At 41.3% G+C, this 18,836-nt stretch overlaps 1 protein-coding gene across 1 annotated transcript in view; it reads right to left on the bottom strand.

Moving 5' to 3' along the window:
* Positions 1-1,106: 1,106 nt before the first annotated feature.
* Positions 1,107-18,836, bottom strand: part of pcdh1a (protocadherin 1a) — a 115,526-nt gene continuing 97,796 nt past the window's right edge. The window contains exon 5 of the mRNA XM_033648957.2: positions 1,107-2,528. Within this exon, the coding sequence (XP_033504848.2) occupies positions 2,158-2,528 (371 nt within the window). The 3' untranslated portion in view covers positions 1,107-2,157. The remainder of the gene's footprint in view (positions 2,529-18,836) is intronic.

Raw genomic sequence — 18,836 nt, 5'->3', positions numbered from 1 at the left:
ATTCAAGGCTCTTCCACCCTTACTCAGAGGCACAATCTCACAATGGAAATACTCTGCAGAGGTGAAAGGTATCTACAAATCTAATCAAATCAATGTTTAAATCAAAGACAGCGGCTAGCTCTACGATGTTGTAAGGCAGGCTAGTGTTGTCATCATTAACATCCAATTACCGACTAATACGCAGTGTCCTTCAGACATATCCTTCAGATTCACTTGGAAAATCTTTGTAAAGATAAATGAAGCCCACGGGCATGCCCTATTTTTTAGTCTCTGTTCAATAGCCAGAGGAAAAATGCCTTATAATTTATTAAGCATGTTGTCCTCAATACAGGGAAAATCATAATTAACAAGAGTTGCAGTAAATCAAGCCTGACTCCTACTATCTAATCCTATGTTCAAGCTCACTCTGCATTTGCAGGGATTAATCACAGACATTTAAAATATACTATGCAGGATGTTCCTGAAAAACAATGTATAGACTCGTACAGAAGTAATCCCTCTCAATCATCACTTAGGCAGAAGTGTGTGGCGGTGTATTTTTCTGCAGACTCTGCCCTCTTTCTCTATGTTCTTCTAATTTTCTGTGTTCAGGAGGTTTACAGGCATGTACCCCCACAGTGACCAGGTGCCAGACCGTGGGCAGCAGGCATCCAAGAGACACTGTGCCAAATAATGCAAATATAGCAAGGCCAAACACCAAATGAGACTGAATCTGGGGTTGACGAGCCCAACTGACAGTCCTGCATAGTATACCTTAAAATCAAATATTTATTGAGAAATTCCTCATGGTATTGACAGTTACTCCAAATATTTAATTAGACTTATCAACTCAAAATCCACATTGTCCATAAATTCAGTCTTTCAGTGTGCACTGTGTTGAATTCACCTCTGAAGAAGTATCTAGTGAGAACTGATACTTTATAAAACAAAGAAAGTACTCTCATCAAAGAGCACTCATGTAGTACGTCAGCGTGTTATTAACTTCGGTAAGTGCTCGAGCTCTCCAGTGGTTATCCACGCTCAAGTGCCCTTTCATGTAAATAACTCTGAATTCATTAGATCTACAGAAGTTCTTATGGATCGTGAGGGGAAAGGACTGTGACTTCGGGGGAAAGGATTGTGAGAGTCCGTCTGATTGTCACGACAGAGAGGAGTTTTTTTTGTTTTTTTTTAACTGATACACTGGTATGATTTCATCAACGGAGTGTGTCACAAGGTTTCATTTGAAAAAGCCAATTAGAATTTGTCCAGTGAGTACTCTGCGTTTGGTCATTGTGACTGCGGGGTGCTGTGGCCAAGTCAACCGTTTTCATGATGAACGATAGGTCACAGTGCTGAGAGTCAGTGGAACATAATGTCAGTTTAAATGTTGCCACACAGCTTTCTCCACCAGTGGCAGAGCTCTACAGGGAGCAGAGGTAAAGGCCATTCTACTATGATTAGGGGTCCAAGGTGTGTGTGTGTGCGTGTGTGTGTATGTGATTGTGTGGAGCGGATAAATGCCTTTCACGATATCGAGCTCCACTTTCTGGAGATGGTTTCAATCAAGTTTAAACAGCAGCAGCAAAGAAAAGCTTAAATATGCTAAAATTCTGAGGCAATTTTTTTTCAGCTTATGCCAGACAAAAATATATGTAGAACACACCATTCAAATGTATATACATCACTGTACATTAAGATAGACCGTTTCAGTTGATTGTTAGTCAAAAGTGTTATGCCTTCTGATCGGGCCTGACTGGCTGTCTATTAAATTATGTCTAATAATGGCACAAGAGCACTGATCACAACTTTCAAATTCAAGAGATCACTTCACAGAATGGGACTTGGCTAACTACAACAATATTCAGTTACTACTAGAGTAGCAATTACCATCTGCGTTTCCTTTTGATCAGTTAGATCTGTATCCTTCAGGATCTTGTATAAATAAATGAGTAAGTGCATTAATTAACTTTGTGGAATTCTTAATAAATATGCTAATAAATTAATAATTTAAGGAGGAAATGACAAAAACAAGTGTTCATGCCAGTGGTTGGATGAGTCACAGCCTATTGTTACCTACAAAACGGGCATTGGCTTTAGCATGTGGACAGCCTGTTTCTCCCTCTGAAGTGGGTGGATCTTTTCTTCGTTTGTGCACCAATCAGATGACGATATTCCTCACAGGTAAATTTCTCTTTTTGGAGTGTGGGCAGAAGGGGAGGTGGGCGGGAACTCAGAGGCGACGCTCAGGGGCATCTCCTCTGAGGGGCAGTCCTGACTGGCGTCGTGACCGCTGTTGGAATAGGCACTGCGGGAGGGCGGAAGGTGCGGCCGGTGCTCCTCGCCACCCAGCCTGGCGCTCCCGTTGGCCAGGCGTCCCAGGCTCCCTCTCTCCTGGTAAGGCACGAAGGTGGAGAGTTTCGGGGGGTTCCTGGTCTTGCGTATGGGGGAGGGATGTCCGGGCATCCAGCAGGCGTCTGAGTGGCCCAATTCGCTGCACTCGGTTGTGCAGTTTCCGGTCATTGCCACGTCAGGGAGGGAGCGAATATCTGTGGGCAGGGGGAAGAGAAAACAGCACCATCAGAGAGGGCTTCATAGTGATACACATCAGAACATTCATAAAAAAAAGTTGTAAAAAGGCATTTGTGAACAGAAATGGTGTCATCTGAAATACCCCATGAAACCCACCCCCCTCCTTGATGTCTTTGCAGCTGTTGCTAAGCAGTCAGCAGCAGTTGCTATGTAGCTGTTGCTATGCACTGTGTAATGAGCACTACTGTGTGTGTAGTCCACTCGCTGATGTGATACATTCAGGAGATGGCGTGCTGTGTCTATGTCATTTAGTAGTATCCAACAGCAGTTCGTCTGGTATGTTTGTGATATATCACTGTATTGTTAACATGTTCAATATGGCAATGTATTGATTTCTTTCCTGTGTTAGTTGGATGCTGTAAACAGTGCTTCAAATATGTGTTAGTGTAAAAAAAGAGAGCAGGAATGCACAAAATACTGCAGACACACATACTGTAGACATACAGTGTTTGGTTACAAAGGGAATGGCTGGATCCCTTTAGGCAAAACCATTGTTGAATGAGTTATTGATTGACAGTGCTGAAATGAGTTCCCTGCCCTTGATTATCATCCATTTTTTATTCAACTGTTCCTAATTAAATAAATGGGTCCATGACCCAGTGACCTCATTTAAATGTACAAGCTGTGAAAAGCTCCAAAATAAGTTTGCTTCAGCCATCACTCAAGAGTACGACACGCTTTCTGAAAGTAAAACTGCACAGAAGAACCCGTGTATTTGTTTACCAGAAATGTGCAGCTGGCAGCTAATAGACTTGTTAAGCAGCCCACCTGTTGACAAGCTAAACACACAGCCCAGATTTAATGGAAATACCACTCAATTTATCTTTGTTATCCCTTCAGACTCAGACTGGGACAGCCGGATCAATGTCTGCGAAGAGAAGAGCAGACAACTGAGATCTGTGAGTCTACGACGTCGCCCTCATGTAAACTTTTGATTGCCGTGATAAATGCATTACTGTAATGCCTCAGTGCTGTCCACGCAGTGAAAGAACACGTCCATCACTGGAACACGCTGTCTTGCTTCGCAGCCACAGGACAGTGTGTGAAAGGGAGTAAATGTATTCGTAGAGAAAGCGGAGGGCTCTGCGCTGCACACACAACCAGCAGAAAGATGTTGCTGCATGCGAATGATGCAACCACAAGAGATGACGTATTAGAGGCTGTAGTGAGAGTTCACAGCTAATAGAGCAAATGCCACCTTGACAGTATGCCTGTGAGACGCACCATCAGCATTGTACTCATGACCAGTGGCAAGATAATTATCCTGCAAAATGTCAGACCTCTGAGGCTGGAAAAAAACTGCATCTGGCCCACCAAGGCTTCAATCAATCAAAAGCCAGAGAGAGACAGCTTGCAAGGCATGACTTAAAATTTTAAACCGCTTCATAAAAAGTAGTGGAAGGTATTTTTCTCGTCTCATTTCCCCCTTTTATGTACAACATTCATTTGTCATGGGTAATCCATATACAATTGTCCCATTGTTTATTAAAGAATGCATAGCTCCATCTATTGTTGCCGCTAATCTCATTGTTTCAATAATCCTAAATTGCTAGATGTTTAGACTATTTAATACATTTACTTTACAACTGAGCAACATTCTGCCGTATTCATGCTTAATTATATCATTATGCTTAAGTGGCAAATTCTTCTCTCTGTTTACAAGGCCAATGTCAATGATTCTTTTCAAATGAATGAACTACGCTTTTATGCCTGATTAAGAAAGAAGAATCCGAATTTGGAGCTCTAAGAAAAGACGAGGCGACCGCGGCAAGAGTGCGCCTGTGTGTGCCGCCTCATGCATGATGATTGGAGTTTCATTTTCTCGGCTCCGCTAAGAGCGTTGTCTGTATGCATCACTGCAGCGAAATGGACTCTTGATACAAAAGATGTTCATGGGAAGAGAGTTGGGGAGAGGGTTGAGGAGTACGCTTCTGAGCACAAGCACAGTCGTGTAGGCATCTACTCCAAAAGGATTTCACACTTGATTAAAACCTCTCCACAGCTTCCAGGAGGTTTATGCCACACCAAGCGCCCTTGTGTAAAAATTCTGTGTAGCTCTGAAAATCAGTGTGCAGGGGGGGAAAAAGGTACATTTACACAGGTTTTCTAAAACACTTCACATGCAACAATTGGGCGTGTTTTGTCCTTTGTGAATTAGAAATTGCAAGAAATGTGTGCATATGAAAGGGCTTAGTATGGATACATGCACAGAGAACTCACATTTAGCCAGACACAAATGCCGAAATGTCCCTTAATTTGTCCTTTAACTCATTCAGCCTCATAAAAGAAGGGATAAAAGACATAAAGGTTAACACAGACTGCCACATCCTCACTGACTGTCAGGTTGGTAATTGACTTTAGGTCGACTGTGTTTTTAGAAAATATAATTTGGACTTAATGTAATGAAATGCCAGCTAAAAGAAAACATGCAATGTAAAATGATGCCATGCACCGCTGACAGGAATTAAAGCACATTCTGAGCCATGCTCATCATCATCAAGGGCCAGAAAATCAGCAATGACAGCTAAATATGCCGCCTGGCTTGCCAAAATCTGCCATTTTCTTCCAACAGCGCCAAAGCACATATCGCACGTCATCAACAGAGAACATAGATGCTCTAATGCCAGCTATTTTAGTAGGCCATTACCTTGTCTGTTGGTGTTTCATCAAAATTGTATATGGTTTTATTTATAAAGTAGCTCTGACATATTGTCTGTTCTTAATAGACAATTTAACAAACGAGAGCTCCATATCCAAGTGCAACCTGTCGTGTTGAGGTAACTGTTGCTGCATGCTGTTATTAGTGTTCTATAGTGCATATAATTTCCAGTCACACACGTCAGCTCACAAGTATTTTTAACATGTAATGATAGTAATGAATTGGTTATCACAGCGTGATATGATAGGGTGTATCATTTGTGAAAGCACAAGTTTTTTACATTTGCTTGCACTGACCTTTCCATCGCACTCCAAATCTATCTACAAAAATTCAATACTGATAATTATACTTTTGTGTCTGCCTTTTGCTGTGGCTATTAGCCATCTGTAGCTGTAGTACCCACTTACAGTGTGGCGGAATACCGTCTGCTCTGCACATCAAAATACACCCCCACACTCAGCTGAAACGATCATTGTTTGAATATTTGGTGGACACGATGAAGCAAATGAGTCAACCATGGGGGTGAAAGGAGCAGCCAAAGGAGCGGTGGGAAAAATTGGTATTTTCTCACCCACTCAAGCCTGTTTTCTCCTGTACCTATACCTGAAATAAATCTGCTCACAGTCTGGAACAAACCCTTTAGAGTTTATAGTCTTGTATGTCATGGATGGGAAGCCAAGGTGGACAATGGAGGACAGATGGGCAAACCACAGCACTATTATGCCAGTGGCTGGAACAGGCTGACTGGATTTAGAGAGCTTGTGATTTGGTTTTGAAGAGCAATGACTCAATGACATTTCTTACTCTCTGCACAGCAAAATTCTTTTCCTCTAGACTTGGAGATAGATTGCACCTGTAGCTCCCTCCTTTAATATTGGGTCAGTCCCCATCTGCTTGCTTAAAGCAATATCATGAAAAAAAGAAACACAGTAATTTCCACCTTCTTCCACCTTCAGTACCACATCAACGACTCACAGTGAACCTTAGCAAAGCTTCTAAAAGCACCTCCACTGCAGTAGCATAACATGCACTCCACAGTGCAGTTACGAAGTGGGGGTACACACAGAGCTTAACCCCCCGGCTGACAGATACATGTGAGGGGTGGGTTTGCATGCTGCTTGCATCAGGGTGCCAGTGGGAGGTGTTGAGTGTCTGAGGCAGGCTTCCTCATCGTCTGATCCCCTGCCCACGGGCATGGGGGAAGCTGCCTCTTCCTGAGATTTCACACTGCTCCTCTCTGTTTGATTGCAAATGCTGCCTCTCCCCACCGGCTGCTTTCCAGCGTGTGCGCCACACCGCTATGATCGATGGCGAACAAATATGAGAGACCCACAGCTCATAGAGGGATAACGGGGGAAAAAACAGCTACTATTGTTTGGGAGCGCGTGAGTGATATTAATGGTGTATTTGTGGTCCCTGCAAACAGTTTATGTGGTAAATGACTAAAAAGTTCCAAGAAACAAAAGCAGAGAAGAAGAAATGTCCTACATCTGAGCAGACATTAGTGTCTGGTGCTGGTTATCAGTGTAATAACTGGGTGTGCATGTATTCTCTGGTTGTCATACTCCGTGAAGAAAAACAACAAGAAACCAGGGTTTTGTATTTCTTTAGCTACAACATGTCAAGTCTTGTTATTCAAGTGTTCAGAACAGTTTCTCACAGTAAGCAGAAGCTACCGAAAACAGTCCCTTTTTTTTCCCTCCAGAGGAGAGCATTTTTAAGAGAGGGAAACTTGCTACAAGCACACAAACATAGTGTTGACGTGCACATTTTTCCTTGCTCATTGTAATGGAATACAAAAGAACAACGGCAGAGCTTGTAACCCCAGACATGCACTTTCACATCTCACGAGCAAAATTAGAATGTGTAGGCTTGAAGGCTTTGGCGCCTTACCTCTACAGAAAGTGACATGTGAGATAAGGCTGCAGTTAACTGTTTAGTGACAATACTGTGGTGTTGTCGGGCGGAAAATGGGTGTGAATCCATTCTACAGCACGCTTTGTGTACAACAGCTCACGTACACATTATCACCTGCTTACTGTATGTGGACAGCATTGTTGGAAAAGTTTATTTCTTTTAAACCCTTGAACTCTGCCCTAGAAACAGTCTGCCAGTGCGTATGTTGGTATTTTTTCTTATTGTGATGTCATTTCTTGCAGTATTTTCAAATGCGCAATATCACTAAAATCTGTACAGCCTAAGCTAAAAGGTTATGCAAATCAATAACCATAAAAATTGATAAAAGTATTGAAATATGTCATAAATTTAAAAACTACAAAAATTGGATTTTTTTTGATTGAATTAGAAAAAACTTAACACACAACACATATTGATCCAAAAGATTTCTAAATGTAGAAAAGTGATTAAAACAACTACTTAGCTATGTACTATATACATTTTTTTAGTTTTTGAGAAATGCTTATTTTTATAAGCAGAGTGGAAAGCTGTTTTAGTATTTTCATCTGCAGTAGAAGTATTTCCCCACTGCCTACACTGGTATTTGTTGGTATCCCATATCTCTACAGTCTCTACAACTAAAAAGCTAAATGGCTATTTAAGACAATGAACCATAATTATTGATAAAAGTATTGAAATTATGTCATAAATTAAAGAATATACAACAGACATTACAATAGACTTGCTTCTCTGCCTCTCTGGCGCCGTTGCATTTTTAACTGTTTTTGGACCACTTGTGGCATAACGTGATGACATCATTGCATAAGGACAACATGATGGCACAAAAGACAGACGTCTACACTTTCTGCTGCAAGTCAAAATGAACACTCTAGCTAATTTAGTTTTTGGTGTAGATAAGTTTTTAACAGCATCATGTAAACCACGATCTCTTGCGGCCATGACAATGACAATACTGTGCCATTTCATTGTCTTTTGACCACTTGTAGCACTTGTAGACATAATCGCACACTGAAAACATTCATTCATCTTCTAACCGCTTCATCCTCTTGAGGGTCGCGGGGGGTTGGAGCCTATCCCAGCTGACATTGGGCGAGAGGCAGGGTACACCCTGGACAGGTCGCCAGACTATCGCAGGGCTGACACATAGAGACAGACAACCACTCACACTCACATTCACACCTACGGACAATTTAGAGTTACCAATTAACCTAGTCCCCAATCTGGATGTCTTTGGACTGTGGGAGGAAGCCGGAGTGCCCGGAGAGAACCCACGCTGACACGGGGAGAACATGCAGACTCCACACAGAAGGGCTCCCACACCCGGGATCGAACCGGCAACCCTCTTGCTGTGAGTGCTAACCACCACACCACCGTGCCGCCCACACTGAAAACATGATGGTGCGAAACACATTAGTATTAGCTATATGTTGCAAAAAGAATGAATGCTCTAGCTATTATTGTTTGTTTTTTTAATATTAAATTGATTTTAAACAGGCTTAGGGGCCTCCCTAGTGTAGTGGCTAGAGCACTCGTCTTCCATGCAGAAGGTCCATGTCCAAGGTTCATCAGCAAAGGCATGTGGTTGCACGAGGTTTCCACCGTCGAATCAAAATCTTTACTAGATTCCTTAAGGAGGCTTCAGGCTAAGAAATCTGAACAAAGTCCTCAGCGACAGTGCATCTCAAGCCCATTGTAGACGAGAGGTTCCAGACGTAAAAAAACAAAAAAACCCAAACAAACAAACAAAAAAAACAACGATTTTAAACAGGATCATGACAACATCAACCCCCCACGAACACCACTTTGAGGTCCGTTTTCAGAGGGTTAACTATTACAAAAACACATGAATGCATCACTTTACACAGCCATCAGGATACTTCTGTCTGTTTGGCCTCTAAATAAAAATGGTAAATCTTTTGTTTCTTCAGGGTTAATTAATTCTCCAGTCCACAGGAAGTCATACCAGGAGAAGAATTTGCACTGAAGTTTTAGGCACATGTCTCCTTTACAGATTCATCTGAGTTCTCGGATTCCTGAGCAGACGAGCGTCTTGCTGACAAAGGCTGATGAGTGGACATGTTGGCCAGAGGCACGTCAGGAAAAGCCGCTGTAGATGGTTCAGTGGGTGATGGTACACCTCCTGTCAGTTCTCTCACCATCCACCATTTTGTCTTACAGTTCCTTTATTTGAAGACTGCCTTTTATATCACTGCATTTGACAAAGCCTTAGCACCTGCTGACAGATCACGCTATGCACCGGCTCCTCCAATTGAGAAGTTTATATGCGGTGTGATATGTCAACCAATACTAAGGCTTTGTCAAACTGTGACACACACGAGGCATCTTCAGATAAAATAGATTCAAAACATTGGTGGGGGACGGGGGAAGGAAACAGTTCTAAATGATGATGTCGTTGCTTTTGTAAGTAATATAATGGTTTCTCTGTTGGTTGCACAGAGGTGTTTGTGAAAATGCTTGTGTGGAGAACAGCTTCATGCCTCTGCCCACAACAATATGTTTGGCTTGCTGGCCAATTACTGACTGGAAATTGCATTCTGAACCTTGACAACACAATATTGATCTGCGGCAGCTGCCAATGCAAAAAGAAAAAAACCAAAAAAAAAAACCAAATTATTTATCACAATTGTAGGAGATTCAGGTTCATGATTATCATATAAGTCCAGTTCCTAGTTTCATGAGTACTCTTCGATTGGCCTTGCAGAAACAAAACTGATATTGTTTGACATGTCAGTGAGTGGGACTGTAAGGTTACAACAAATAAATACACAGCACGTCTCCAGATAATATCCCCATTCATTTGCATTAAGACATTACGCAACCTCCAGTACAGTACATCTTGACTGAAGACCTACTGTTACTCAAGTTAACGTTGCCCTGAGAAGATGCCTACATGGTTTTGCCTAAATCTTTTATTAGTGCAGTCAGCTTGGATAATAAACAGCAGTACTCTATACGCTGTATTCAATCTCATATTCATGCAGAGAGGGCTTCAGGGGGAGTAGAATGTGCATGTCGAGTTTGAAAGGCATTAGTTCGACATCAGTGCCTAAATTTAGAAATTTGCATTTGTTCTTTAGGCCAATACAGGTATTTTATTAATGCTGCTCATTTAAATCTTTATTGCAGGCTGTGCCACAGTTGATGTGGGGATGCTGATTAGGATTAAAATACAGACACACTTTATACATGTGTTCAGTGTAATGTGATACAACTGAACATAATATACGTGGATAGTATTAATCATTAGGTGTATGAAAATGTAATAATCATTTGTAAGGTTACACTATGGCAGCATGTAAGATTGAATAATAAAGAAAATTACAGACATTTTAGCTGTCATAGGTTTATTGGGAAATTTATTTTTGGAAAAGCTCAAAGAAGTTTATGATCTAATCATATATTTATGTGATAAACTGCTTGCATGATTACATTTAGGCCCACTCTGCTCCTCCTCCTCCCCGTTTCTCTCACTCCTGAAACAGGAAGCCGCACATTTCCCATTCATTTTCTGTGCAATTTAATTAGAAAAGCTCAGAGAAATGTAGACTAAATCCCTGCAGTGTGGGGTTGTGACTGGACACTCAATAGGCTGATGATTTTTTTTTTTTTTTTTTTGACTTTTTTTGTGCCACGAGGTGTAACTCCATTACAAAGTCTGCACAGGTCAAAGAAGCTTACCCAAACTTTGTTAAAAAAAAATGTGAGGAATACATTTCCTGTCCAACAACTTGATTGACTCAATTTTGCTTAGTTCTGCTGTGAGTGGACGTCGACAAGCAGCTGGAGTCTGTTTCTGGTGCAGATCAGCTGCTGATTTTTTTTTTTTATTTATTTATTTTTTTTTAAATGCAGAACTTTATTTGGCTTAATAATCAGTGACAGTGCTGAGGTTGGAAGTGAAGGTGGAGCTCAGAAAAAAAAAAAACATCCTAAAATATGTCTTTGGTGAAGTTTATGACTGATTTAATGATTTAATGAAAACCATTGTCAGGATAATTAGACAGACTGTTTTATCGCCCAACCCCTCTCTGATTACTGTGTGACATTTACTTGAAGAGTCACTTGTCTATTCCTGTCTCACACGCAAACGTTCTTTCTCCTTCATGTCTGAATGTCTCTTTCTTGGTCCCTGCCTTTGAAGCTTTCTTCCTGCTTTAGGCTTTCACATTTGCACTCTAAGGCCCTTTCTACCACGGTGGCAGTGGTCCATGGCCTCTTACTAGCAGGTAGGAGATGTTTTATTTTGTGACAGCAGAAAAGGAAACATTCTGTCTTGCTGGTAAAACGTCTGTTGCATTTAAGCTGTTTATTTCCTTGAACTAAATTTTCCTAGAAACACTTAACTGTAATGGGCTTTGCTTCTCGGGTCGCAATATGTTACTGTTGTGCTTTTAGCTTTGTTTGCCGCCCACATACTAACCTGTCTCTAAGAGCCTCCATTTAACCCATTACAAATTCACTTTCTTGATTTCAGTAGAAAATGCTTCTTCTTTTATATGCAGACCAGGAGAGAGGTGAAAAATGTCCCAATATACGGTGGAGCCGATACTTTGACTGGATTCAACTGTTTCTCTGTTCAAATCAAACCACATAATGTGGGTGCAACTCATCTGCAAATTTCCTTTCAGCAATAAGAAAGTCAAAGTCTTCCTTATATGTGATCTACAGCTCTGATTATCAAAGGAGGAATTATTTTCCTCACAGGATTTTCCCCTGGAGTTAATTCCTGTGCACCACTTTCATGCTCACTATCTTTCACCCATTGATCTTATTGACATGTAAAAAGGGATGTCTTCCATGATCCATTTGTTGTTTTCCTTCCCCTTTCGATCAAGATGTTATCTCTCTGCTAATTCTGCCTTTGATTTCCACAGTCTGCAATGTGAGACATGGCTAACCAGGGAGAGCTAACATGAGCTGCTAAGAGAAAATAAAAATGAAGAAAAAAGAACTGAGTTTTTACTCAGTAGAGATATTTTTTCAATGCCTTGTGGGCTACATAGCCTTGCCTATGGCCATGGTTGTTCCAGGCCGACTTTTATCATTTGATCATACATCATATCCCCAAACCAGAAACCAAGTGGTCAGGCTCAGGTTTCTATCAGAGCACTATGTTGTCTGGATGCATTCCAGTTAAAATGCATGTATCAGCAGACGTGATGTAAAGAGATAACCGTATTATTTAAATCTGTGTTTATTATTACGGCAGTCACAGCAGGCACATCATTTTAATGGGAAGTATGGACAAACACCAACGTAATCTCACAAAATCCGATCTTTAAAATGTAAGCAGTCCATGCGGTGGCTAAATAACAACCCTGGAGAGGCAAAGCTTTATTTGACTATTTACTATAGATAGTGGGTTGCTGCATGACTGACAATTCTCTGAGAAAGTCAAAATACTAACGCAGTCAGATGGAAAACTCCGTTCCCACAATGAACAATTCAACTATGTCTTTGGAGCAGGACCATTCAAATTTATAACATGATGAAATGTGAAAATTGCCTTTTGTGTTGCAGAAGCAAAAGGAAAAGAACAGCAGCAATGTCCCAATGCTGCTCTGCTCGTCTGTACCCTCTGCTGCCGATAGCTGTTTTGACAAGGCTTTGATTGATGCAAGGGGGGGGGGAAATCACATGGAATTATGATTGAATATATAATCATTAAAGGAAACTAGAAATGTCTGCCTTTAAATATGGACTTAAAGAGAAGCCCAAAACACAGAAGGCAGCAGGGGGTCATCATATCGGCTTTAAAAGCCAGCGTGATTCCACCCTCCAGTGTTGTTCCTCACTGATCCATTGCCTTCAGCTGCTTGTGTTTGATTGACTTTTACAAGCTTCGGCATGGTGAAGATGGGTCAATGATCATGTCCTTTGATGTTCTTGAACCCCTACAACAAAAACAATAATCTATCACAGTAACACAGTTGGCCTAATATTTGCTCAGATATGGGAGTAAATGTGGCAGAGAGACAGGAACACTTGGGCATATCTGCGAGGCTGAATTTTTGGTTAATTGAATGAAGACCACACCTGCACTTTAGTGCTGTCTTGTGTATTAAAGGGGCATTAAAGCAGCAATATAAATGTTTTACCACATTAAAATAACATAAATGGACAGGACATTCACTACATTATGAGACAATAAAATGAAAATTTAATGAACCGATGGGTAAATTGGGTCATGTACACAGTGCAGTAGTCTGGGTGTGTCTGTGACCCTGGATGTTCAATATCTCCATGTTTGGCTGCAATGTGGAGACTTTTCAAAGATTTTTTTAATAACACTGGACACATCCACTATGCCTTTGTGTCATATGAATGTTACTTGTGGTGAGCCAGATTGGGGCTATCAAGTGCAAGTGAGCCACAGTAATAACAACAATAAAGCGGAAAAGGAAGGGAAGGAGAAAAAAAGACATACAGCAAATGCACAACAAGAGTAAACATCGCTGTCGCTTTTTTTTATTAAAGTGGCTGAACTCGCCATCTGTTTTTCAGTGCCTGTGGTAGCTGCGTGTTTGATGGGTACCTCGTCTCCAGGCTAGATACAGTTTCAAAGTAGACAGCTCATCAAGATGAGTGACAAGTGTTGGGACCTTGCAACATGGCCATCTGAGAGGTTAGCCAAAGGGAAAGAGAACAAAATTGTATAATTGCTTAAAATAAAACAGACCTTTGGAGGTGACCAAGGAATTGCAGGAAGATCTACATGTCTCGGTTGTTTGGATCTAACCAAAATCTGTCAGAATTTTACAGTGAAGTCAAGTGTGCTTCTGGGAATGATGAAAACAGGATACATCATCATGCAAAACTCTGTCAGAATGACTCTACTATGGGCTTGAGAACAAGGGCTCTTTAGGGATAGCACAACACAGAAAGTGAGTTTTAAAGTGAGTTTTGAAAGCCGGAACATCTATTAAAAACATTCGAATGGTTTTGTGTGATGGGCAGAGTTGGGAGTAACAAAGTAACATGTTAATGCAATTCCACTACTTTTGGCAGTTATGTAACTAATTTTGTTTTACAATTAAATAACAAAATTACAACTAGTGAGATTTAAATGCGCTCATAACTCATTACATTTGTCTTTTGTTACAGCAGATAAACACCGGGTTTGCCTTCCAGGTTATCATCTAACAACACCCGACCTTATGGTCACACAATACATGGCGTAAATCAATCAATTAGCAGTCACTGCACACAGTGGTTGACAGTTCAAACTATTTCAGCTCGCTGTCCTGTAAATATGGACATTATTTTTCTCTTCTCGACATCAAGGACAAAAATATACTGGTGAGTTTTAGTCTATGTGCAGATATGAGAACTTTATCCACATCAAAGAGTAGTAATTTTAATTTTATAAAATACTGAGCAAAACAACACCCTTCTACAAAGCTAATCCAAGCTGATTTTCATCACAGTGTCATGTTTGAGAGCAGTTAGCAGGGGAAGGACCCAAACACAGATAAAACAGATGAGGAGGCGGCAGAATGAGTTCAAAGATTTAACAGAGTACAACAGGGAGTCCATAAACAGGCAGGAAGCAAAAGTACATCCAAAAATCTCCAAGAACACAAAAACACTTGAAGATAGTGAACGATGGGCTGAAAGCTGGACTCATGGAACAAAAGCAGGTGACATGACAGTGAAACAGGATAAACACACACACACACTATACACAAGGGAAGGAGGTTGTGAACGGAGGACAGGTCACAGCAAGGCTAATGAAGGACAGGTGAAACTAATCAGGGCGTGGCAGACAGGCACACAAAGGCAGGAAATGAAGTTGAAAACAACAAAAGGAGTGAGTAAAAAAAAAAGAAACAGGAAACAAACACTAGAGCCATGGCACATAGTGATAATAGATACAAGCATAGATAGGAGGCTGAACATGACACAGCATTACATGCATGCATTACACAGGATAATCACAGCACTGTAAGACCGTCTCTGGAGTTCTTCTCCTCCTGCCAAACCAACGCCTTCTCATCCCTACTCGTCAAATATCTGTCAGTGGACCTAAACATCAAAATATGATGCTCTCGACACGGAAATGGCACGATTCATTTAACTCGTTAATGACCATTAGTTAACTTTAGCTGTGTGATGCTAACAGTTACCAGTGTCACCGTGTGTGTGTAAACTCTCCAAACTGACGGTCAGTGTTTATATTGTGGTGGTTGTCACAAATAAATCATTTAAGTAAAATGTCTGACTACCAAAAAACCAAATACCAACCAAACAAATGAACAAATATCTGAACAGTTGAAAATTTGGGAAGATGTATGTTTCCTACTTTCCAGCCTTAAAAAGTTGGCAGTTGTCTTGTTCCACGCTGTGCCACAACAATACTAAAATAATACAGTAGCTATGTGTGCATTAATAAGGGATTGATGCAGATATTTAAAAGAATTGCAAATGTTATTTTCCCTAATGAGTATTACTTTAATATGTAATAATAGGCTCAATTACTTTTAAGAAAAGTAACTAGTAACCTGCACAACACTAGTAATAAGGCAGTGAAATGTTAGGTCTGTCATAATAAATGTGTTACACTGTAACATTCTTGGCTACAAGGTTGAGCAAGACAAATCTAAGTAATTTCTATTTAGCTTGAGGCATGTAGAATATTGACGGCATGATATACCATGTTAACACAAAACTGCAAATTAAGAATTGATCCTTTCACCAGGAGGATATTTCCATTTGTGGAAAAAAAACCGTACTGCCATTTAGGGTAGAGGGGATTTTTTTCTGTTTCACTGGATGCCGTCCTCATTGGGTTTGTAAGGGCCTTGAACGGCAGTGAAGTTTGAGATATCCTCAACTGACTGTGAGAAAGCCTTAAAGCAAGAGCGGCTCCATTCCTCTGTAACTCACTGGAAATAAGGAAATGCATGTCAGACCCATACAGTACAATTCCAGTCCCTCAAGTGCCATCCATCATTGAAGGGCAGAACACTAGTTAGAGGGAGGTTCAGTGGCTCTCGGTCCCCATCACACTATGATGGAGAGATGACCCCCAGGGCCTTTCTCTGATGCCGGCTTGAGCTGCCCGACCAACTGAGGTTGAAGTGGATCTGGCCCCTAGCCAACATCCCCTCCCCAATGCACAGTGCTCTACCTGCTCTACGAATCACATCTGGGGTGAGACTGGGTAAGACCCACTGAGAGCAACAGAGCTCTACCACCACTTTCTATTTCTGCCTCTATAATTATCCTTAAAGTTTCAACTCCGGGTCCCATGGACCTGCCAGTGGACACTCAGCTAAAAGGAGCGTCTCTTATAGCTACCAGCTACACCAGTCTAATTAAGAAATTTTTCTCCATGTGTCTTTATAAACTTGTACTTTCAAGCCCGCATTTGCACACACATTACCACCTCCAAACCTGCTGCTTCAGCATGCTGTTGCCCAGACTCACTGGCGTGGCAAGAGCAGGCAGCGTGCTATCCAATTTTTGCCTAAGTACAGAGAGCCATCCACTTTTGTTAGAGTAATACATGAGCACATCTAAAGCTTAGGGATACTGGCTTAGGCATACTGGCTCACTCATTCATTTTACAAGCTTAGTGCTAAAACCGGACATTTTCAGTGGCAGCATGGTGTTAAAAGCACTATTTATGGAACCTAATGTGTGCTTATATGTGTGTACTTTTCTTTCTGCGCATAATTCAGAACACTCATCTGGTTTTCATCCATATTACTGTATATACATGTGGATAAGAGCTGGGTAGCTTGTGTGGATCTCAATTAAAATGAGGGGAACTGGGAATCTGTCCCTAGAAAATGTTCCAGAAATCTTCTACAAAATCACTAATGATTTTGTGCTTTCTTCTTTTTATTATTCAAACATTTTTTTTCTCAGTTCTTCGGTACTTTCTCCCATTTTTCCTACAATATAACCAATACCCAAATACAAAAAAGCTGAAAAGAATTATATACCACAACACAAAAACCACTTACAACACATTTTCAAACTGTAAGAACTACAGTGCAAATAAGTTTCACGTTCTGACAAAAACATGCTATTATCACAAATTCTTCCAGTCAGCTGAACACAATGATGAAACTACAGAGAAATCACTTTTATGTGTAAAAGAAGGTAATATGAAATTGAATGCAAGGGGGTAGATTTATTGGAATAATGGGACCTCTATTCTGGTTCTAGATTTCACATGTGGCTGCAATCTCTGCCTAACAATAATATGTCAGTTCACTCTAAAAGATACAAAGCTAATGACACACTTTGATACAGTTAATGGTCTGAGCTGTGAAACCATGTCCTTCCTCTCACATAGCCCTGTTCAAAGGTCCCGCCTGTCCACAGTCATTTGACAAACACTGTAATGTGTGCGGCCAAAGTTTGGGGTGAGTGTGTAGGTCTCATTGTTAGTGATCACGCAAGCGAAAGAACATTTTCAGATTCAAATTGGGCGAAGGGAAATCTAGACACATTCAAAACTGTGACGTGTTGACACATCATCAGTTCCATTTTGGATTCAGCTTCATTCTCCCATAAAGTCATTTGTAAAAGGGCTATAGTTAACCATTGTCAGTGGTGTCAAAGCCTAATCCAGGTTACAGAGTTTAATTCTGCTCCAGTTCGGCTCTTCCAGTGACCTATTTGCACCAAAATGAAATAACAAACAATTGGGGGGTAACAAACAGCAGCAGCTGATGTGAGCAGAGCATAATGCGCGTGCTAGAATGAGCTCGGGATTATGAGCGTATTACTCATGACAACTTGCCTCAGGGGACCACTTGTAAGGACTTTTTTCCCCCCGACTGAAGCTTCCACAAAACTGCCAGTCCCATGACCTGTCCCTGCTCCGGTGGTGGCGGTTCCAGTGGTGGCTGGCATAGGCCACTGTGCTGGTTCAGGCTGGCATAGTCTTCTCCGCTCAATAGTACTAACAGGCAGGGACTCTAACAAGGCACAATGACATCTGTCTGAGAAAACCCACACCCCTGCATCAGCACGCTATACTGGCACCCGGGCAGGGGCCCAAGCTGGCACTCATGGGACAAACAAGCCCCATCAGGCAGACGATCTGCCTCTGTCTGCACAGCATCTTTCTCCACATCTTTATTTGTTTAAATGTTCCTTGTGCTTTATACACAAACAAGCCACCAACCAGATATTCAAAGGGAACTTGTGATCTTAAAGATGTGATGGCTGAAACTGTGGTACCCTGTATGATACTGATATGGCAAGCATTGAAAGCAGAGGAAAATCCCTGACAGGAGTTCAAAAAGAACAAATATACGACGCTACATGCATCATCAGAGAGATCTAAGGCAGGAAAAATCAGACAGCATTACTAAAGAACCTCATTATCATGCAAATGCCATTTATTCCATTTTATCTCACCCTTCTCAATAGCCCATATGGCAGAGAGTCCGCACAGAGGAAGACACAGGGAGACCTCACGCTGGGCAACCGGCCACATCAAAATTCCTCCATCTGTGGTCAATTGAGTTTGTGTGTGTGTGTGTGTGTGTGTGTGTCTGTGTGTGTGTGTGTGTGTGTGTGTGTGTGGTGTGTGCATGCACTGGTACCAGTCTTCAATCCACCTGTGTCCTATTGATGGTAGCCCTCATATCACAGCCAAGATGCCTAACCACTGATCCCCAGAAGAGTGATTATTGTCTAGGTTGGA

Source organism: Epinephelus lanceolatus, chromosome 11, assembly GCF_041903045.1.
Source record: "Epinephelus lanceolatus isolate andai-2023 chromosome 11, ASM4190304v1, whole genome shotgun sequence".
Taxonomy (NCBI): domain Eukaryota; kingdom Metazoa; phylum Chordata; class Actinopteri; order Perciformes; family Serranidae; genus Epinephelus; species Epinephelus lanceolatus.
This window is presented reverse-complemented; position numbering and strand designations above follow the sequence as displayed.